This window comes from Electrona antarctica (genome assembly GCF_951216825.1).
Source record: "Electrona antarctica genome assembly, contig: scaffold_832, whole genome shotgun sequence".
NCBI classification, from domain to species: Eukaryota; Metazoa; Chordata; class Actinopteri; order Myctophiformes; family Myctophidae; genus Electrona; species Electrona antarctica.
In genome coordinates, this window is record NW_027638428.1 from 10,227 (window position 1) to 34,938 (window position 24,712).

At 44.6% G+C, this 24,712-nt stretch overlaps 1 protein-coding gene across 1 annotated transcript; it reads right to left on the reverse strand.

Annotated features, from left to right (window-relative positions):
• Window positions 1–530: 530 nt before the first annotated feature.
• LOC306918097 (NACHT, LRR and PYD domains-containing protein 3-like) lies at window positions 531–23,891 on the reverse strand (the record flags this gene model as incomplete). Its single annotated transcript, XM_079530986.1, has 11 exons — window positions 531–662; window positions 3,920–4,167; window positions 7,544–7,758; window positions 8,097–8,159; window positions 9,910–10,444; window positions 15,822–15,865; window positions 16,849–17,004; window positions 17,085–17,258; window positions 19,405–19,575; window positions 20,388–20,561; window positions 22,108–23,891. Coding segments are annotated over 11 exons (3,696 nt in total), but the record flags the coding sequence as incomplete, so codon positions are not given.
• Window positions 23,892–24,712: the final 821 nt, after the last annotated feature.

Here is a 24,712-nt window from a genome sequence, read left to right on the forward strand (position 1 = left end):
AATAGTAGGGTTAGGGTCCCTATATTAATAACAACTACTGTGTAAAAGTAGGGTTAGGGTCCCTATATTACTATAACAACTACTGTGTAATAGTAGGGTTAGGGTCCCTATATTACTATAACAACTACTGTGTAATAGTAGGGTTAGGGTCCCTATATTACCCTAACAACTACTGTGTAATAGTAGGGTTAGGGTCCCTATATTACTATAACAACTACTGTGTAATAGTAGGGTTAGGGTCCCTATATTACTATAACAACTACTGTGTAATAGTAGGGTTAGGGTCCCTGTATTACCCTAACAACTACTGTGTAATAGTAGGGTTAGGGTCCCTATATTACTATAACAACTACTGTGTAATAGTAGGGTTAGGGTCCCTATATTACTATAACAACTACTGTGTAATAGTAGGATTAGGGTCCCTATATTACTATAACAACTACTGTGTAATAGTAGGGTTAGGGTTCCTATATTACCCTAACAACTACTGTGTAATAGTAGGGTTAGGGTTCCCTATCCTCCTACCCTACCTCAGGATGGATGGTGGGGTTGAGACAATGTGAAGCACATTGCAGTCTGTAGCGCAGGTCTGGAGTCAGATCACAGTCTGAGGTGCTCTCCAGGATGTCTTTCTTGTTGTACTTTTCATAGAACGTCTTCACCTACAATGACACAGACACAACAATAGAATGTCTTCACCTACAATGACACAGACACAACAATAGAATGTCTTCACCTACAGACACAGACACTACAATAGAATGTCTTCACCTACAATGACACAGACACAACAATAGAATGTCTTCACCTACAATGACACAGACACAACAATAGAATGTCTTCACCTACAATGACACAGACACAACAATAGAATGTCTTCACCTACAGACACAGACACTACAATAGAATGTCTTCACCTACAGACACAGACACAACAATAGAATGTCTTCACCTACAGACACAGACACAACAATAGAATGTCTTCACCTACAGACACAGACAACAATAGAATGTCTTCACCTACAATGACACAGACACAACAATAGAATGTCTTCACCTACAGACACAGACAACAATAGAATGTCTTCACCTACAATGACACAGACACAACAATAGACGGTCTTCACCTACAGACACAGACACAATAGAATGTCTTCACCTACAGACACATACACAACAATAGAATGTCTTCACCTACAATGACACAGACACAACAATAGAATGTCTTCACCTACAGACACAGACAACAATAGAATGTCTTCACCTACAATGACACAGAAACAACAATAGAAGGTCTTCACCTACAGACACAGACAACAATAGAATGTCTTCACCTACAATGACACAGACACAACAATAGAAGGTCTTCACCTACAATGACACAGACACAACAATAGAATGTTGTAGCGGTTTCCCAAATAAAGTTGGACACAGGAGGAGAAACCCTACAAAGGTCACTGTTTGAATACAACAACCTACCTGTTAACTCAGGGATATATATAATAATAATAATAATATATAATATATATATAATATAATAAATCAGTTATTAATGATTAAATCATTTCAATAACACTTAAATGATATAATAAATGATTTCAACCCCAACCCACAGTCAACAGTTCAAGTTCAAGTTCAAGTTCAAACGACACACAAAGTCAGTTTAAGGTTTGTATTATTGAATTAAATGTAAATAAACGTAAAGTTCAGTTTATGTCACACACTTCACACCATAGCTCCACTTCAGGTTGTACCCATAAACAAAAATAACTCGGGTGCCGTGCACCACTATAAGAACCAAAAGAAAAATAAAGAAAACAGCGTCCTGGCGCTTGTGTGTGGATGTGTGTGTGCGCGCGTGCACTCTGGCGTGCGTGTGTGTGTGGCAGGGGCGCCTAACTTTGTTTCCAGGTGGGGGAGCACAGATTTGGACTCATGCGCGCGCGCAGTGCATGCAAAATTTGATGGCGTTTTTTCGGGCCGAGTCGGGTGTCTTAGCACGATAGAACTGCTGACCTTGTTTAAAAATACCCACATGGTTAACTGCAGGGCTAACAAGCATTGGTAGGCTACTGCACATTCATGTCTGTGTGTGTGTGTGTGTGTGTGTGTGTGTGTGTGTGTCAGGGCCGCTTTTTGGGTAGTGCGAATGGTGCCGCCGCACAGAATGCTTAAATAGGTGAAAAATCAACTGCGACGGAATAGGTGAAAAATCAACTGCGACGGAACGGGCTGCGATGCGATTATTGTTTCTTAACGCACAAAACAAAAAAAACACTGCATAGCGCGAGGCCTCGCGCATGCGAGGCCTCGCGCACGCGAGGCCTCGCGCACAGCGACCCTCCTCTTTATACTGGACAACGGCTCCTCTTCGAAAGACAACGCCGTCAGTAAAGTGACAGTCGGGAAGCGGTGTCTCAGCAGCAAAGCAAAACAAAGGGCACTTCAGCGGTGGTAATTTTAACGTGCCGGTCCGGGGATACGAACTGGCGACCTTCCGGTATCAAGACCGCTCCGCAAACCGTTCGGCCACCGCTGCCACTAGCTCCGCGGCCGTTCTATGCCCCGGCGCGGTCGTCCGTGGCGTTGTCTAGAATGGCTCTGCTGTTTACTGCTTATCTGGGCAACTTTACATGGGCAACTGCCGTCTTCACAAAACACAGGCACCGGTCTGTACACACACAACTCCTCACTCCCGCGAGAGACGAAAACTGGAAGTCGTCTCCATATTTGCCAGAGACTGGGCGTTCAGCGAGCAGCCAACCAGCGCCATGCACAGACAACGTCACTGACAAAAGTAGAGTGGATCTGGGTGTGAGTGCTGTCATTCGCTGAACATATTATTGTGGTTTATTATTATTTTGGCTGATCGCCCAATGTCTTCACCTACAATGACACAGACGCAACAATAGAATGTCTTCACCTACAGACACATCAATATAATGTCTTCACCTACAGACACAACAATAGAATGTCTTCACCTACAGACACAACAATATAATGTCTTCACCTACAGACACATCAATATAATGTCTTCACCTACAGACACAACAATAGAATGTCTTCACCTACAGACACATCAATATGTCTTCACCTACAGACACAACAATAGAATGTCTTCACCTACAGACACAACAATAGAATGTCTTCACCTACAGACACAATAGAATGTCTTCACCTACAGACACAACAATATAATGTCTTCACCTACAGACACAACAATAGAATGTCTTCACCTACAGACACATCAATAGAATGTCTTCACCTACAGACACATCAATAGAATGTCTTCACCTACAGACACATCAATAGAATGTCTTCACCTACATACACATCAATAGAATGTCTTCACCTACAGACACATCAATAGAATGTCTTCACCTACAGACACATCAATAGAATGTCTTCACCTACAGACACATCAATAGAATGTCTTCACCTACAGACTAGACTAGACTAGACTGTCTGTCTGTCTGTCTGAATGTCTGTCTGTCTGTCTGTCTGTCTACACCTACGGACTAGACTGTCTGCCTGTCTGTCTGTCTGTCTGTCTGTCTGTCTGTCTGTCTACACCTACAGACTAGACTGTCTGTCTGTCTGTCTGTCTGTCCATAAATAAATACTGAAACCATAATCATTAGGGAAGGTGTATGCATGTACTATGTGTACTATATGTAAACTCTTCATTTCCACTTTACAGCCATTCAGTTGCAAAAAAAAATAAGAAAAAAAAACTTTGGGGACCCTCCAAAATAATTTGGCGACCCCTCGAGGGGTCGTGTCCCACGGGTTGAGAACCCCTGGTCTACACCTACAGACTAGACTGTATGTTTGTCCACACCTACAGATGTCTGTTCAAAATCTGAATTGAACTTCACGTAACCTGAATAACTACATAACAGATAATATATATATTTACCTTGTCGAGATCCGCATTTCGAGGCAGCATCAATACACTGAGTTTCCGTGTTCGACGTCCTGGAGGTTGAAGGAACAGCAGAACTTGACCAGATATTGGACAGAAATACTCCTTAATCTTCTTCCACAGGAGTCCATACAGAGACAGGTGGTCCACGTTTAAAACCACGTGCGTCTGGGTCACTTTCTGTGGCTCCAAGAGGTACGCTGCGCCATCTGTGACGTTGGCCACACAAAGGTCCACATCACCTGTGGAAAGAATCCTGTCATTCTATTATACTGTGAGGACGTGAGAATCAGACACAACAAAAAATTGTGTGTGTGTGGAGCGCTCGCTCATATAGCCTGTGTGTGTGTGTGTGTGGAGCACTCGCTCACAGCCTGTGTGTGTGTGGAGCGCTCGCTCATATAGCCTGTGTGTGTGTGTGTGGAGCACTCGCTCACAGCCTGTGTGTGTGTGGAGCGCTCGCTCACTGCCTGTGTGTGTGTGGAGCGCTCGCTCACTGCCTGTGTGTGTGTGGAGCGCTCGCTCACTGCCTGTGTGTGTGTGGAGCGCTCGCTCACTGCCTGTGTGTGTGTGGAGCGCTCGCTCACAGCCTGTGTGTGTGTGTGTGTGGAGCGCTCGCTCACTGCCTGTGTGTGTGTGGAGCGCTCGCTCACAGCCTGTGTGTGTGTGTGTGTGGAGCGCTCGCTCACTGCCTGTGTGTGTGTGTGTGTGGAGCGCTCGCTCAAAGCCTGTGTGTGTGTGGAGCGCTCGCTCACTGCCTGTGTGTGTGTGTGGAGCGCTCGCTCAAAGCCTGTGTGTGTGTGTGGAGCGCTCGCTCACTGCCTGTGTGTGTGTGTGGAGCGCTCGCTCACTGCCTGTGTGTGTGTGTGTGTGTGTGTGGAGCGCTCGCTCAAAGCCTGTGTGTGTGTGTGTGTGTGTGGAGCGCTCGCTCATAGCCTGTGTGTGTGTGTGTGTGTGTGGAGCGCTCGCTCACTGCCTGTGTGTGTGTGTGTGTGTGTGTGGAGCGCTCGCTCATAGCCTGTGTGTGTGTGTGGAGCACTCGCTCACAGCCTGTGTGTGTGTGTGGAGCGCTCACTCACTGCCTGTGTGTGTGCGTGTGGAGCGCTCGCTCACAGCCTGTGTGTGTGTGTGTGGAGCGCTCGCTCATAGCCTGTGTGTGTGTGTGGAGCGCTCGCTCACTGCCTGTGTGTGTGTGTGTGTGGAGCGCTCGCTCACTGCCTGTGTGTGTGTGTGTGTGTGGAGCGCTTGCTCATAGCCTGTGTGTGTGTGGAGCGCTCGCTCACAGCCTGTGTGTGTGTGTGTGTGGAGCGCTCGCTCATAGCCTGTGTGTGTGTGTGGAGCGCTCGCTCACTGCCTGTGTGTGTGGAGCGCTCGCTGACAGCCTGTGTGTGTGTGGAGTGCTCGCTCCCAGCCTGTGTGTGTGTGTGTGGATCGCTCGCTCATAGCCTGTGTGTGTGTGTGGAGCGCTCGCTCACAGCCTGTGTGTGTGTGTGTGTGTGTGTGTGTGTGTGTGTGTGTGTGTGTGTGTGTGTGTTTGTGGAGCGCTCGCTCACAGCCTGTGTGTGTGTGGAGCGCTCGCTCACAGCCTGTGTGTGTGCGCGTGTGTGTGTGGAGCGCTCGCTCACAGCCTGTGTGTGTGTGGAGTGCTCGCTCCCAGCCTGTGTGTGTGTGTGTGGAGCGCTCGCTCACAGCCTGTGTGTGTGCGTGTGTGTGTGTGGAGCGCTCGCTCACAGCCTGTGTGTGTGTGTGGAGTGCTCGCTCCCAGCCTGTGTGTGTGTGTGTGGAGCGCTCGCTCATAGCCTGTGTGTGTGTGTGGAGCGCTCCACCCACACACACACACACACAGGCTGTGAGCGAGCGCTCCACACACACACACACACACACACACACACACACACACACACACACACACACACACACACACACACACACACACACACAGGCTATGAGCGAGTGCTCCACACACACACACACACACAGGCTGTGAGCGAGCGCTCCACACACACACAGGCTGTGAGCGAGCGCTCCACACACACACAGGCTGTGAGCGAGCGCTCCACACACACACACACATGCTGTGAGTGAGCGCTCCACACACACACATAGGCTGTGAGCGAGCGCTCCACACACACACAGGCTGTGAGCGAGCGCTCCACACACACACACACACAGGCTACACACTGTGTGTGTGTGTGTGTGTGTGTGTGTGTGTGTGTGGAGCGCTCGCTCACAGCCTGTGTGTGTGTGTGTGTGTGGAGCGCTCGCTCACAGCCTGTGTGTGTGTGTGTGTGTGTGGAGCGCTCGCTCACAGCCTGTGTGTGTGTGTGTGTGTGGAGCGCTCGCTCACAGCCTGTGTGTGTGTGTGTGTGTGTGTGGAGCGCTCGCTCACAGCCTGTGTGTGTGTGTGTGTGTGTGTGGAGCGCTCGCTCACAGCCTGTGTGTGTGTGTGTGTGTGTGTGTGTGGAGCGCTCGCTCACAGCCTGTGTGTGTGTGTGTGTGTGTGTGTGTGGAGCGCTCGCTCACAGCCTGTGTGTGTGTGTGTGTGTGGAGCGCTCGCTCACAGCCTGTGTGTGTGTGTGTGTGTGTGTGTGTGGAGCGCTCGCTCACAGCCTGTGTGTGTGTGTGTGTGTGTGGAGCGCTCGCTCACAGCCTGTGTGTGTGTGTGTGTGTGTGTGTGTGTGTGTGTGGAGCGCTCGCTCACAGCCTGTGTGTGTGTGTGTGTGTGTGTGTGTGTGTGTGTGTGTGTGTGTGTGTGTGTGTGTGGAGCGCTCGCTCACAGCCTGTGTGACACATTTGTAATAGTTCAACTAGTCCAAAATAATAAAAAATCACCACATCTGTTATACTGTCGCTGTGAACAAGAAACCTGATTGGACGATTCAGGTGTAGCTGACTCACCAGGTGTGATGGTACAGTGTGGCAGGTGTACCTGACTCACCAGGTGTGATCTCACAGTGTGGCAAAATGTGGAACGCCCTACCAACAGTCATTAAGACATGCGAATCCCTTGACTCCTTCAAAACCGCTCTCAAAGGGCACCTACGTATGGCTGCAATTCGAAACTGGCCCCCGTAAAATCTGAATCCCCCCCCACCGCCCCCCCTTTTCCCCTCACTGTATATGTTTCTTTTCCCTTTTTACCTCCATTATGATGAATTCCTGTTCTGTTCTTTGTCTATATAGAAGTGTCTATTTGTACGTCTCTAAATGTTTTGATGAATTGAACATGGTGGACCCTATTGTAAACAAGTGTAATGCTTAATTGGGTCGTCCACTCAGCCTTTGTATTGAGTTTGTGCTTGAAATGTACTGCAAACTGTTAATACAATTTTCAATCAATCAATCAATGGCACAGTGTGGCAGGTGTAGCTGACTCACCAGGTGTGATCTCACAGTGTGGCAGGTGTAGCTGACTCACCAGGTGTAATGGCACAGTGTGGCAGGTGTAGCTGACTCACCAGGTGTGATGGCACAGTGTGGCAGGTGTAGCCGACTCACCAGGTGTAATGGTACAGTGTGGCAGGTGTAGCCGACTCACCAGGTGTGATCTCACAGTGTGGCAGGTGTAGCTGACTCACCAGGTGTAATGGCACAGTGTGGCAGGTGTAGCTGACTCACCAGGTGTGATGGCACAGTGTGGCAGGTGTAGCTGGCAGACAGCGTTCTGAGGACACTGGATGTCAAACAGAGGACCTGCGGGAGTCCTTCCTGTTGACGAGAGACATCTCTCCTCCCACTGAACAGTCCTGTAGAGAACGTCTCCTCCCCTCCATGTTCCAAACACCAACCTGGTGTCACTGCACTGGAACAGCCCCGCCCCGGGGCACTGGAACCTGGGACACATATGAGGGTTAGGGTTAGGTTAGCGTTAGCCCTAACCCTAACCCTAAACCTAACCCTAACCCAACCTGGTGTCACTGCACTGGAACAGCCCCGCCCCAGGGCACGGGAACCTGGGACACATATGAGGGTTAGGGTTAGGTTAGCGTTAGCCCTAAACCTAACCCTCACCCAAACCTTAACCTTAACCCATTAGAAAGCCTACTTTCCTTAGTGGGAGCACTCTGAGCCCCCCCCCCTCCCCCACCACACGTATAAATGGTACATTTTGGCCAGAAAGGGATTTTTGGTGCTATAATAGTGGAACTGTGTGTTAGGGGTTAGAACTGACCTGTATTCAGTGGTCGTGTGTTCTGTGTGCACGACGGGGGAGAAACTGGTTGGAACGACCGGCCTGAAACGCACGCACACGCACACACACAATTTGATTTTAGGGATTATAATATTTGAGCCACTTGAGCACATTTTACACTACTTATAGAATCTTTTTAAATAGTCCAAATAGCTGATCTACAAGTGCACAACTCTTTGATTTGATATGTTGGTGTACAACTACTGTAAGTATAACTCAGATATTTTGACCTGAGCAATGATTCTACACATGTCTTCTAAATCATGACAGTTTTCAGAAAAAAAAACATTTGTTTCTATATCAGTGGTTCTCAAACTATTTCATGTCAAGGACCCACAAAAATATATGTTTTTGGCCGCAGAGCCAAAGCAAAGCAATAGCAAAGCAAAGTTACTATATTTACCCAGGGTATCTGGGCTAAGCTCAAGAACTTGTTTCCAGCCAGGCCCTGCTCATAGAACATTTCATGGTAGTGGTTCAATGCCTTGTTCAAGGGCACTTCAGCGGTGGTAATTTTAACGTGTCGCTGATTCGAACTGGCGACCTTCCGGTATCAAGACCGCTCCGCAATCCGTTCGGCCACCGCTGCCATCTGAACATTTCCAAGGACCGCCCAAGCAGCAAAGATTTGAGTTAAAAACATTCGCTCATGAAAGAATATATATTCAAAGATTTGCGCCACATTTTCCCAATTTTCCCAAAATAGCAGATCTACAAGCTCGTATTGCGGCACTCGGTGCCGCGCTATGATCTTGTAGATCTGATATTTTTCAATAGCTAAAGCAGTGATTCCAAAAGTGGGGTCCCCCAGGGGTCCTTGAGGGAGTTCAGGGGGTCAAATGATAGTTTGGGACCAAATGGAACCTTATGGGTCTGTAACTCTGAGAGTGTACAAATGGAACCAAATGGACAGGTCCATTTGGTTCCATTTGTTAAATTAACATTGATTTTACAATATAAATTGGGGGTCCCAGAGATAGAAATGCCATTAAATTGGGGTCCGTAGACTAATGCATGTCAAACTGGGGGTCCTTGAAATTAAACGGGTTGAGAATCACTGCTAGAGCCGTAAAAACCTTCTCTTATGGGGGTCCCTGGACCCTGGCATATCTCTTCAAATGGGGGTCCGCGGGATAATAAATGTGAATTTGGGGGTCCTTGACATGAAAACGTTTGAGAACCAGTGTTAGATACATGTTATAAACACTGAAAATATCAGATCTATAAAACATGTGCAACACCTTATAGATCATGTTACAACACACTGAAAATATCTGATCTATAAAACAACTGCATGTTATGATGATGTTATAAAAATATCAGATCTATAAAACATCTGCATGTTATGATGATGTTATAAAAATATCAGATCTATAAAACATCTGCATGTTATGATGATGTTATAAAAATATCAGATCTATAAAACATCTGCATGTTATGATGATGTTATAAAAATATCAGATCGATAAAACATCTGCATGTTATGATGACTTTATAAAATATCAGATCTATAAAACATCTGCATGTTATGATGATGTTATAAAAATATCAGATCTATAAAACATCTGCATGTTATGATGATGTTATAAAAATATCAGATCTATAAAACATCTGCATGTTATGATGACTTTATAAAATATCAGATCTATAAAACATCTGCATGTTATGATGATGTTATAAAATATCAGATCTATAAAACATCTGCATGTCATGATGATGTTATAAAAATAACAGATCTATAAAACATGATGATGTGTGTGTGTGTGTGTGTGTGTGTGTGTGTTCCACTTACTCTATCTGACACAAAGACACTGAGGAGCCACGCCACACATAGAACCCAGCATAGAGGGTCTCAGTGAAGGTGGTCTGGAAGGTGTACAGGTGTGTGTGTGTCTCAGAGGACACTCTGTAGAAGGACAGACGGCCAGCAGGACGGTCCACATACACTGCTACTCTGTTGGAGCCAGAGGGACGGACAAGGAGGACGGTGCTCTTCTTATTGTGATGGACAGAGTATCTGTTGGCTCCATCAGTACAGAACAGACTCCAGGACAGGTCATTGGATCCAAGCCGAGCGTCATGCCCCGTTCCTCTCCTGTTGATTCTTCTGGAAGTCCCTCCTATACGAACCCTTCCACTCCACTCTACCTCGCCGTACCAGCATCCATTCAGACCCTCTCTGCACAGAACCTGTGACCAGTACTGAAATCTGTCTGGATGGTCTGGATAGCTCTGAGGCTCACTGGTCCGTGTCACCTTTCTGTTGTTCTCAGACAGAGAGAGGTCTGGGCATGTTGTGTTTGTGTCCAGTGTGAGAGGAAAGGCATCTGATGGAGAGAACAACAAACAATACTTCACTACATCACAAAGTACTGAGTAGAGATGTAACATTGACGTTTATCAGTACGGTATCTAAAATACCACAGTTATGATATTTAACAGTACCCCCCCCCCCCCCCCTTTACTGAATCATATATTATATAGCGCACGCGCGCGCACACACACACACACACACACACACACACACACACACACACACACACACACACACACACACACACACACACACACACACACACACACACACACACACACACACACACACACAATTTGATTTTAGGGATTATAATATTTGAGCCACTTGAGCACATTTTACACTACTTATAGAATATTTTAAAATAGTCCAAATAGCTGATCTACAAGTGCACAACTCTACCCTACCCTACTCTACCACAACTCTTTGATTTGATATGTTGGTTTACAACTAGTATAACTCAGATATTTTCACCTGAGAAATGATTCTACACATGTCTTCTAAATGTCCTCTAAATGTCTTCTAAATGTCTTCTAAATGTCCTCTAAATGTCTTCTAAATGTCTTCTAAATGTCTTCTAAATGTCTTCTAAATGTCCTCTAAATGTCTTCTAAATGTCTAAATGTCTTCTAAATGTCCTCTAAATGTCCTCTAAATGTCTAAATGTCTTCTAAATGTCTTCTAAATGTCTTCTAAATGTCTTCTAAATGTCTTCTAAATGTCTTCTAAATGTCTTCTAAATGTCCTCTAAATGTCCTCTAAATGTCTTCTAAATGTCCTCTAAATGTCCTCTAAATGTCTTCTAAATGTCTTCTAAATGTCTTCTAAATGTCCTCTAAATGTCTTCTAAATGTCTACTAAATGTCTACTAAATGTCTTCTAAATGTCTTCTAAATGTCTTCTAAATGTCTTCTAAATAAATGTCTTCTAAATAAATGTCTTCTAAATGTCTTCTAAATGTCTTCTAAATGTCTTCTAAATGTCTTCTAAATGTCCTCTAAATGTCTTCTAAATGTCTTCTAAATGTCTTCTAAATCATGACAGTTTTCAGAAAAAAAACATTTGTTTCTATATCAGTGGTTCTCAAACTATTTCATGTCAAGGACCCCCAAACATGACATGTTTGTTATGTTTTTGGCCGCAGACCCCCATCTGAACATATGTTGTTCCAGGGACCGCCCAAGCAGCAAAGATTTTAGTTAAAAACGTTCGCTCTGAAAGAATATATATTCAAAGACACACACACACACACACACACACACACACACACACACACACACACACACACACACACACACACACACACACACACACACACACACACACACACACACACACACACACACACACACACACACACACACACACACACACACACACACACACACACACAGAGAGAGAGAGAGAGAGAGAGAAACTAAGGGAAATTGAGGAGTCCATTAACCAAAATCAGTTCTGGGAGAGATGGAACAACTTAAAGAGCAAAAAAGAAAACCTGGCATTAAAAAATGGAAACATTTGGAAAGACCATTTTGAAAAATTATATGAGGAAATATCACCCAATGATCTCAACCACCAACAAAAACGAATTAGAGACAAATTGGTAATCCTAGAATCAACAATAAAAACTAATCAGAACCCCCTCGACTATCCAATTTTAATGAAAGAATTAGAAGACAACATAAAAAAGCTTAAATCTGGCAAAGCATGTGGCCCTGACAGCATCAGGTCAGAGATGTTAAAGCACAGCAGCCCTGAGCTTAAACAGGCCCTGCTCAAGTTGTTCAATCTCGTCCTTCAATCAGGTTGCTTTCCTGAGATCTGGAGCCGGGGGCTCATATCCCCAATATATAAGAGTGGAGATAAATGGGACCCTAACAATTACCGAGGCAGTGTGAGCAGTAATCTGGGGAAGGTGTTTTGCAGCATCATTAATGCCCGGATGCTGGCCTTCCTTACAGAACACAATGTCCTGAGTAAAGGGCAAATTGGCTTTCTACCAAATCACCGCACCACTGACCATATTTACACCCTACATACTCTAATTAGTAATCACGTTCACCAAAAAAGTAAGGGTAACATTTTTGCATGTTTCATTGATTTTAAAAAGGCATTTGATTCCATTTGGCAAGAGGGATTATATTACAAAATTATCCAAATTGGTGTAGGGGGTAAAATTTATGACATAATTAAATCAATGTATGTGAATAACAAATGTGGAGTGAAACTTGGTGACAAACTTACGGATCTATTCACTCAAGGGAGAGGTGTTTTTCAGGGCAACAGTCTGTCTCTACATTAATGATTTAGCATTACTGTTGGAGCAGTCTGGAACCCCTGGCCTAACCCTTAATGACAAGGAAGTCAAATTCCTGCTCTATGCTGACGACCTGGTGTTGCTGTCTCCCACACAACAAGGACTGCAGCAGCACCTGGACCTGCTGGAGCAGTACTGTCGGAACTGGGCCCTGACAGTCAACTTAAATACATCCAAAATCATGATTTTTCAAAAGAAGGCCAGATCTCAAGAAACCAAATACCAATTTAAATTAGGAAACACACAACTTGAACACACCCTATACTATGATTACCTGGGACTAAAAATGAGTGCCTCAGGTAATTGTGGTATGGCAGTGAATGCACTAAAGGAGAAAGCATGCAGAGCATTTTATGCTATTAAGAGAACATTTTATAAAATTGATATCCCTGTTAGAATTTGGATGAAAATATTTGACAGCATTATCCAACCAATCGCTCTCTATGGCAGTGAGGTTTGGGGTCCACTCAGTCACCAGGACTACACTAGATGGGACAAACATCCCACAGAAACCCTGCATGCAGAATTCTGTAGGTCCATATTAAACATCCAAAGAAAAACACCAACCAATGCATGCAGGGCAGAATTAGGCCGTTACCCATTAATTATTAACATTAGGAAAAGAACACTCAAATTTTGGTTACACCTTAAATCAAGCCCCCAAGACAGCCTGGGATTCCAGGCCCTGTAATCCCAGGAGATGAAACCCCAAAAGAGTCCCTTCTGCCAACTAGTCCTTGGACTTATTGATCACTCACAACCCAACAACAGTGTCCAGCCTCAACCTCAGACCAGCACTGCTTCACAACCACTAATTAGAGTCAACCAAATTTGTAAACTAATAAAAGACACCTATCTGGAACATTGGACTAATCAAACCAAAACTCAAAACAAACTTAATTGTTATCTGGCCCTAAAACATGAATATAAACTGGCTGAGTATCTGTTTTCGGTCAAAGATAAAAAGCAGAGACAGATCTTGACCAAATACAGAGTGAGTGACCACAGAAAGGACGCCACAAGAAGTCCTACCTACCTCCAGAACAGAGAGTGTGTGGTCATTGTACCTCAGCTGAGGTAGAGACTGAGACACACTTTCTATTAAAATGTAATAAATATAATAATATAAGAACCGAATATTTTAATAGATTTGAGTTGTTGATCCCAAATTTTAAAGAGCTACGACAATATGACAATGACAAACAGACTGCATGTCACAAAATGAGGGACACATAGGACAAATATACACAATGTGACTATTATCTTGACACGAACCATCTCGACACACACACACACACACACACACACACACACACACACACACACACACACACGAGAGAGAGAGAGAGAGAGAGAGAGAGAGAGAGAGAGAAAGAGACAGACAGACAGACAGACAGACAGACAGACAGACAGACAGACAGACAGAGAGACAGAGAGACAGAGAGAGAGAGACAGACAGAGAGAGACAGAGACCGAGAGAGATACAGAGAGACAGAGAGAGAGAGAGAGAGAGAGAGAGAGAGAGACAGAGAGACAGAGAGAGAGACACAGAGAGAGAGAGAGAGAGAGAGAGAGAGAGAGAGAGACACAGAGAGAGAGAGAGAGAGATACAATTACAATAGAGTACAACGCATTGTGAGCTTGTAGATCAGCTATTCTCTATATTGTGCCCAGGTCTAGTCGTGACATCACTATGACATCATCCTTCCTCTTCCATGTCTCCTTTTAGACTGATACCTGTCCATTTAAACTCTAGACAGGCATGTTGACTGATACCTGTCCATTTAAACTCTAGACGGGCCTGTTGACTGACACCTGTCCATTTAAACTCTAGACGGGCCTGTTGACTGATACCTGTCCATTTAAACTCTAGACGGGCCTGTTGACTGATACCTGTCCATTTAAACTCTAGACGGGCCTGTTGACTGATGCCTGTCCATTTAAACTGTAGACGGGCCTGTTGACTGATACCTGTCCATTTAAACTCTAGACGGGCCTGTTGACTGATACCTGTCCATTTAAACTCTAGACGGGCCTGTTGACTGATACCTGTCCATTTAAACTCTAGACGGGCCTGTTGACTGATACCTGTCCATTTAAACTCTAGACGGGCCTGTTGACTGATACCTGTCCATTTAAACTCTAGACGGGCCTGCCCCAAAGTTATTAGTGCAGCCGCTACCGGCAAACACTGTACACTCAAGACACTGCCCCCGTTGCCACCCTTAGATCTCCATATATGGAGCTGACCTGTTCTGACATTCCATATGTTGATCTGACCTCATCAAAACCTGTGCACTCAAGACACGCTCCATATATGACCAGTGCACGCGACCTCGCAACCTCGCCCTTTATTAGGTTCCATTGTGCGTGAGAGAGTGACTGGCAAGGCATATCACTTCACACACTAGCCCTGTTCTGAATGGGAAATATAAGTTGCTACCTTCAAAAGAGATAATAAATTAATCTGGCCAAGGACTGTGTGTGTGTGTGTGTGCGTGCGTGCGTGCGTGCGTGCGTTCAATTAGTTACGTTTTATTATGGCTGCTGTGTTACCAGACACATTTCAGTAAAAGCTAATAATAAAGAAATATATTGTATTGTATTACACAGCTTGGTTGAATGCTTGATTCTGATTGGTCAATCACAGAATTCAGTTGTGTTTTATTACTGAATAATGACTATATATATATACTATAACAGAAGGTATAATAATCAAAGGTTCGGAGCACCTGCTGCGCCCCGCTTTATTTACTGCTGTAACGGCGGGGCTCCACTGGACGCATGTGACACGTGTGACGCGGGTCAAAAAACGAACCGGGGCAATTTTAAAGCAGTCACCGAACGCAGCGCAGCGCAGCGCAGCGCAACGCAGCGCATCGTAGGCAGTGGAGCCACCCTTCATTGATTAAAAAGTGAACATTCCCTGACGGTGACGGAGACGCAACGCTGACGCGTCCAGTGGAGCCCCGGCGTAACATGGAAACAGTTAATCACCTTTCAGGTGATTTATCTATCAACAAGGACCACTCAGCCATACATTATCCCTCACGTATCATACGTCTGTACTCACATGTTTTAAGAAGTAGAGGTGAATATTCTTCTTCTTGATCCAACCTGTAGGATATGAAACACACATTAATATGACAAATGTACACACTAACACACACAGTAACACATGTATTAAAACATGTACACCACACACACACACACACACACACACACACACACACACACAGTGTGTCCCAGAACATTCAGGGTTCGAATGTTCGCTCGTTAGGGTTGGCACTCAAATCTTAATTAATGGGCTTGAACCATTTGTTTTTTTTTGTTTTTTTTAAATTAAATAATATATTATTATTATTATTATTATTACTATTATTATTATTATTTTAGGGTTAGTACTATGTTCATGTTGTGTTTACAATAATTTGAAAGTCCTGCATGACAGCAGAAGAGACACACACACACACACACACACACACACACACACACACACACACACACACACACACACACACACACACACACACACACACACACACACACACACACACACACACACACACACACACACACACACACACACACACACACACACACGGCGCTTTGGCATGGGGGGTAAGATCTTAATTTTCGGGCCTGTTAAGAACTCTAGTTTTTGCCGGCTGCCGGGCGCGGCTGCACTAATAACTTTGGGGCAGGCCCGTCTAGTTGCCCGTCTAGTTGCTGGCCAATACTGATGACATCAGGGATCTCCATATATGGGCTTAATATTGATGACATCACGTGATGTCACCAGGTATGACCATTATATGGGATGTGACTGACTGACGGGAAATGCACAATTTCATAGTTAACTGCAACAAATCCACATGTATTGAACTCTGTTGTGTCCACTGGAAATATACATATTTTTACATTGTTCAAATTAACATTATTCCATAAAGTTTACTGCAAGAGGGTTTGGTCAATCTAGAGAAGTGACGCCTCATTTTGTAAGAATGAAATACTAATAAAATAAAACAATTGAACAAAATGGGTTTAGGTTGTCTCTCACAAATCATTTCAGCATGGAAGGACTTCGCACATCTACTCACTTGAGAGTAGCCAGTCCAACAGAGAGCAGCTGCTCTCCTCCTGAGGCCCCGGGTTGGTTGAAGCTCATGTCGAGCTCTTTCATGTGGGAGAGGTTGGAACGCAGAGCTGAGGCCAGGCAAGAAAAGCCTTCCTCTGAGACCAGACAGTGGGACAACCTGCAGAGAAACAAACAGTTTAACTAATTGCTTCTGATATTCACGTAGAGATTCACACAGAGAGAAAACACCATTTTTACCTCAGAATCTCCAGTGTGCAGTTTGGGCTCTTCAGACCAACGGACAGTTGAATTATTCCATGATTCCTTAAGCCATTTGAAGATAGATTCAACTCTGTCAGACTAGAGGAGTTGTAACTGATATGTGAGGATAACTCCTTACAGCATTTCTCTGTGAGGTCAGTTTGTCTCAACCTGGGTTGGAAAAAAGGTTAGACAGACAGACATGTGGACAGGTTAAAAATGTAGGCATTTATCAGACGCTCTTAATCCAGAGTGATTTTGAGTAAGCAAGAACAACACATGGCAATACATCACATACATACAAATAGTCATCAGGAATCACAAGTAAGCTAAGAACCTAACATCCATCAAGATATGTAGAATATCTTTAGAGTGCTATGTCTACATAAAATGCTATCTAAGTTACATAAGTTGAGCCTTTGCATACGCCTGCAAGGTCATCAAGTCTAGGGAAAGTGCTACGGCAAGTTAACATTACAATAGTATTTAATACTATGCCCAAAGAAGAAGATAAAAATAAAAACAACATATCGACAACCAATCTTTTTAGTGAACAACTAGATAAAATGCCCCTCTGGGCACAGGTCTCCACCAGGCCAGGTCAGGTTGTGGCCTCCTGGTGGCGCTATAATAGGACAGGTCTCCACCAGGCCAGGTCAGGTTGTGGCCTCCTGGTGGCGCTATAATAGGACAGGTCTCCACCAGGCCAGGTCAGGTTGTGGCCTCCTGGTGGCGCTATAATAGGACAGGTCTCCACCAGGCCAGGTCAGGTTGTGGCCTCCTGGTGGCGCTATAATAGGACAGGTCTCCACCAGGCCAGGTCAGGTTGTGGCCTCCTGGTGGCGCTATAATAGGACAGGTCTCCACCAGGCCAGGTCAGGTTGTGGCCTCCTGGTGGCGCTATAATAGGACAGGTCTCCACCAGGCCAGGTCAGGTTGTGGCCTCCTAGTGGCCCTATAATAGGACAGGTCTCCACCAGGCCAGGTCAGGTTGTGGCCTCCTGGTGGCGCTATAATAGGACAGGTCTCCACCAGGCAAGGTCAGGTTGTGGCCTCCTGGTGGCGCTATAATAGGCCAATGTGAAAAGGGTGCAATTTTTTCTTACGCCTTGGATGGCAATTGGATGATTTTAGTAATTTTGTTCCAAAAATGTGTTTTGCAAAAATACACCTGTTGGTGGTGCTATAACAGGCCAATGTGAAAAGGGTGGGATATATTCCTCAGGCTAGTAGGAAAGTCTGTGAAATATTTCACGTTAATTGCACGCTGCGTTCATGATTTGAGGATTTTTGTTGAAAATGGGCCAATCCTGCAAACTTTGAAAGCTAATGTTGGCCAATTAGGATGGAATATGAAATATCGGACAGATATCGTCTTGAACACATGACTATAGAGATACTGTGTAACGATTTGCAGGATGTTTGGACAGAATCTGGAGGAGTAATATCTAAAAATGTGTTTTTCAAAAGTCGTCCTCCTGGTGGCGCTATAACAGGCCGTTCTGGAACATTTGGGGCAGAGGTTCATCGCGTTAACGGTGCCGGAGATTAGCTGGTAACGGACGGACGGACGGACGGACGCACGCACGCACGCACGCACGCACGCCTTCGGCCTGGTGGAGACAATTAGTGGAATTACTGTGATTTTCTTCTACTAATTAAGGTTACTAAGGTAAGGTAAGGGGGGGGGGGGGGGTTACTTATCCATTAATGAAACAGAAGTTAATCACAGTGACAAGAACAATCATCATCACATTTCTATAGTTATAGAATAATGGAACTCAGCATCACCGCCCACAATCATCACCATTAACAATTGAATTGCCCGGGGTTATTTAACCCATTACATTAATGCGCCCATTCGATTTATAAACACGGACCCCTTTTCCGGACGGACCGGCGGAAGTTGTTGATGTGTGTGTAGCAGCTAACAATAGCCACACCACTCTAGAGTCGATCGACAACAACGGGAGACAAGAATAAATCTATCGAGACTAGCGAATGGGCCGCAGGGGCGCCGTCTAACACAGGATCTTTTTTCATTAAAAAAACGGGATAATTTAGATCGCGAGTTATGAACGTTTTAAGATTTTCGTTTTCATCAGCTAAACAGAGGGGTTTTTCGAGGACGTCTCACTCTTGCGCGTCACCGAGGATTGCCCAGGAGGCGCGCCTGGGCTATATGCGAGCCATGCGATCCGTTCTCATATCAATAATCTTCGTCTTTTGGACAATACTTCGTCCTGGGCAACGGGCGTTACTAATAGAAAGGACAAAGTACTTCGTCCTGGGCGATGGGAGTGTTAACTGATCAAACCTGAGTATCTTCAGTCTGCATTGTTGACTCTCAAGTCCAGGAAGTAGCTTCGCCATCCCTGCGTCGGTCAAGCTGTTGTAGCTCAAGTCCAGTTCCTGAAGACTAGAGCTGGAACAGAGAACTGAGGCCAGATGTTCACAGCAGCTCTCTGAGAGGCCACAGTTATTCAGCCTGAATGGAGATACACACACACACACACACACACACACACACACACACACACACACACACACACACACACACACACACACACACACACACACACACACACACACACACACACACACACACACACACACACACACACACACACACACACACACACACACACACACACACACCTTATTTGAGTGTCTTTGTTCTGAGGACTGTGTTCATGGAACTGGATCCTAAATAAATCATATTCTCATAATACTGTACTGTCACCAGCTCTGCACCCGGTCACTGGATAATGCATAATACATCCTGTTAGGTCTGTTAAGCCCCGTTCAGACCAGAAAAAGCTGGGGGAAAAAACTGAAATAATTTTGAAGCAGCTATTTTCTCAGTGGGCGTGTCCAAGGCACCCATAAGCAAACTGAACTGATGACATGTATTAAAGTGTTCATATTCTATGCTCTGTCGATTCATTGAATTCATACTGCAGGACCACAAGTGTAATCAATCAATCAATCAATCAATCAATCAAGCAATGTGCATAACAGAGATCAAAGGTGCAGATAGAGAGAGAGAGAGAGAGAGAGAGAGAGAGAGACAGAGAGAGAGAGAGAGACAGAGAGAGAACGAGAGAGAGAACGAGAGAGAGAACGAGAAAAAGAGAGAGAGAAAAAGAGAGAGAGAAAAAGAGAGAGAGAAAAAGAGAGAGAACGAGAGAGAGAACGAGACAGACAGACATACAGACAGACAGACAGACAGACAGACAGACAGACAGACAGACAGACAGACAGACAGACAGACAGACAGACAGACAGACAGATACTGACGTCAGACTCTTCAGTATACAGTGTGGGCTCTTCATTGCATCACAGAGCCTCTTCACTGCATCTTCATCCAGGCTGGTACCAGACATCTCCAGATCAACCAGATAGGATGGATTAGAGCTGAGAGCTGACACCAGAACCTCACATGCTGCCTCATTGATGCCAACGCCACAAAGTCTGTAATTACACATTAAAATAGAACATGTGTTAATATTACAAAACAATCAGTTTATACAGCACCACACTGCCAATAACAACACTGTAATATACACTACAATTACTATAAATATTACTACTACTACTATGGAGGCATGGGTAATGAAATTACCACAATGATACATCTAATAAAGGTAAATGTTTAACTTAATTTGTGATGACACACACACACACACACACACACACACACACACACACACACACACACACACACACACACACACACACACACACACACACACACACACACACACACACACACACACACACACACACACACACACACACACACACACACACACACACACACACACACACACGACATCTACTACATTACCCATAAGCCTCACTGAACCTGAGCGGCGGAAACGGTAAGCTACTCAAATGTTTACTTATAAGTAAAAGTATCAATACTGCAATGTATAAATACTCTGTTACAAGTCCGGGATTCAAAATCTACTTAATGTATTAAAGTAAAAGTAATCATAATGCAGAATTTAGAGTTTTCAAAATGTATAAAACATTTCGAAAATAGCAGATCTACAAGCTCACAATGCGTCGCATTAGGACGCGCTGTGAGCTCCTAGATCAACGTGAGCTACAGTATGTAGAACAACGCGTCACATTGCGAGCTTGTAGATCGGCTATTATCAAATAGACTAGAGTGGTAGGGATAGAGTATAGTGGTTAATTTATGTTTAGTAATACAAATCTAAAACATAACTAGTAACTAAAGTGTTCAAATAATTGTAGTGGATTTTCTTCTCAGAATGTAGTTTTACTCAAAGGTACATAAGTGTTGGCATCAAGTACTCATTATGCAGACTATTCCGTTTTATGTCTAAAATGTATTACAAATCTTTTGAAAATAGCTGATCTACAAGCTCACAAACGTGTTGCGATGTGACACTTGTAGATCGCCTATATTTTCCAAATAGACAAAGTTTAAATAGGGCTGAAGTGGTTAATGTATGTTTTGTAATAATAATCAAAATCTCCAAATTAACAAGTAAATAAAGTTTTCAATAAATTGTAGTGGAGTAAAAGTACAATATTTGCCTCTGAGATGTAGTGGAGTAGAAGTAAAAGTATAGAAAATCAGAAGTACTTCAGTAAAGTTAAAGTACCTGGAATGTTGTACTTTAGTAAGTACTGGGTACTTAGTTATACTCTCCACCACAGCCTAATATTACTAATATTACTATAGGTTATTTTTATAATCATAATAAGAATAAATGTTAAAATGTTTTACATTTAAAAGTACGTAAAGAGTTTAGTTGACTCTTTAATGCCAGCATGACTGATTGTCAACATGTTGTGACTGACTGACTGACTGACTGACTGACTGACTGACTGGCTGACTGACTGACTGACTGACTGACTGACTGGCTGACTGGCTGACTGACTGGCTGACTGACTGACTGACTGACTGACTGACTGACTGGCTGACTGACTGCAGCTTTAGTATGATTTCCTTCATGTTGTTCAAATCCCCATGAATACTAACCGAGCCTTTCTGCAGTTCCTCACAGCTGGTAGCAGTCTCGCTCTCCCGCTATATGATGCGTTGTATTTGTCCAGGTCCAACTCATCCAGAACCTCCTCTGACATCAGCAGCATGTGAGCCAGAGCTGAACATTGGGTTTGAGACAGTTGTGTCTTAGATCTGTCCTCTGACTCCAGGAACTGTTGGATCTCCTGATGAACTGAGTCGTCCTTCATCTCCATCAAACAGTGGAAGATGTTGATACATCTGTCAGGGGAAGCATCATCCCTCTTAATGCTCATCTTCTTCAGGTTGTTGATGACTCTCTGGATCTCCTCTGGACTGTTCTCTGTCTGACCCAGCAGGCCTCCTAACAGACTCTGGCTGGACTGCAGTGAGAGGCCATGAAGGAAGCGGATGAAGAGGTCCAGGTGGCCGTTCTTACTCTTCACGGCTTTAAGGATGGCTTTCTTCAGGAAGTCACCCAGGGACATGTGACTGAAGTCTTCTCCCAGGAAGGTCTTCAGCACCTCTGTGTTCCTCTCAGTGAAACAGTGCATCAGGTAAACTGCAGCCAGGAACTCCTGAATGCTCAGATGAACAAAGCTGTAGACCTTCCTCTCGAAGATCACACTTTCTCTTTTGAAGATCTGTGTGCACACTCCCGAGTACAGCACGGCGTCGTTCACATCAAGACCACACTCTTCCAGGTCTTCTTGGTAGAACATGACGCTGCCTTTCTTCAGATGCTGAAACGCCAGCATGCCCAGCTTCAGAAGACCCTCCCAGTCGGTCGCCATGAGCTGCTGTTGACTCAGCTCACCTTTCTCACCATACTTAAGGTTCTTCCTACATATCTGGACCAAAATGAAGTGGGCGAACATCTCAGTGGGGGTCGTGGGCAGCTGTCCTGTCCCGTCGCTCTTCAACAGGACCTCCAGAACAGTGGCAGCGATCCAGCAGACGAGTGGGATGTGACACAGGATGTGGAAGCTCTTTGTTTTGTTGACGTGTGAGATGATCCTGCTGGCCAGCTCCTCGTCATCACTGAACCTCTTCCTGAAGAACTCCTCCTTCTGGGGGTCTGTGAACCCTCGTACTTCTGTCACCCTGTCAATGCATTGAGGAGGGATCTGATAGGCTGCCGCGGGTCTGGTGGTTATCCAGAGGAGAGCCGAGGGGAGCAGATTCCCCTTGATGAGGTTCGTCAGCAGCACGCCCACCGATGATGTCACCGTGACATCAGAGACGATGTCATTGTTGTCGAAGACGTCAGAATCAATGTCAATATTCTCGAATTTCAGCGGAAACCTGCTTTCATCGAGACCATCGAAGATGAAGACAGTCTTACAGGCAGCGAGCTGCTCTGCTGTGACCTTCTTTAACGTTGGATGGAAGTCATGGATCAGTGAGAGAAGACTGTGCCGCATCTCTCGGACCAGGTTCAGCTCCCGGAACGACATCAGAATCACGAGATCGATGTGCTGATTGGCCACGCCCCCCGCCCAGTCCAGAGTGAACTTGTACACGGAGAAGGTTTTCCCAATGCCGGCGATGCCCTTCGTCAGAACTCTTTGGATGTCTGTCTCACCGGCTGCCAAGCGCTTGAAGACTTCAGTGCACTTCATCTGGTCAAAGAGGCTCTTCTCCATCTTGGACGCTTTCTCAAGCTGCCACACCTCATGTTGCAGATTAACCCCTTCACTGTCTCCCTTTAAGAGGTAGAGTGTTGTGTAGTTCCTGTTGAAGGAGGTTCCAGGTACTGGTCCGGTGATGTCATCTCGCTGACCTTCGATCCTCTTCATCACACCAATCACATATGGGTCTCTGACATGTTCTGGAACACAACCGTTCAATGTTATTAAACCATGTTCTGGAACACAGCCGTTCAATGTTATTAAACTAAACAATGTAAATTGAACACTGACTCTGAAACAACTCAAAAGGCAACATAAACTATTTGACTAGTATATCTAATTCTCTATTTATTTACTTACTAAATTAGTGAGCTATGATGAATTACATGTATAATACTAGAATTTCGCGGGCCTTCGGCCCGCTCATCCTAGCGCCATGCGATGCGTCACAAATGGGAAGAAGGCAATGGCAACCCATGATGTTTTCATTTATGCATTTGCTTGGAAAGCGCAAAGTTGCCAAGCTGGCTGAGTGGCCCTGTTTGGTTTTGTGTATTTGCGTATGAAAGCGAGCATGGCAAGGCGCAGGAACAGTATACTGTACTGTGCTGTACTGTAAGTCTTTGTACTGTACTGTACTCATGTGTACTATACTGTACTGTTCTCTGTACTGTTGTTATTAGTGTTGTGTTCTTATTTTTTATTATTATTATTATTACATGGATTAATATTCTGATGTACTGTACTGTTCTCTGTACTGTTGATATTATAGTTGTTATTAGTGTTGTGTTCTTATTTATTATTATTATTATTATTACATGGATTAATATTCTGATGTGAGCTTTTTTTCTGTACTGTACTGTACTCATGTGTACTGTACTGTTATCTGTACTGTTGTTGTTATTATTATTATTAGTGTAGTGTTCTTATTTTGTATTATTATTATTAGCGTTTTGTGGCGTGTGTGTGTGTGTGTGCGTGCCATTTCA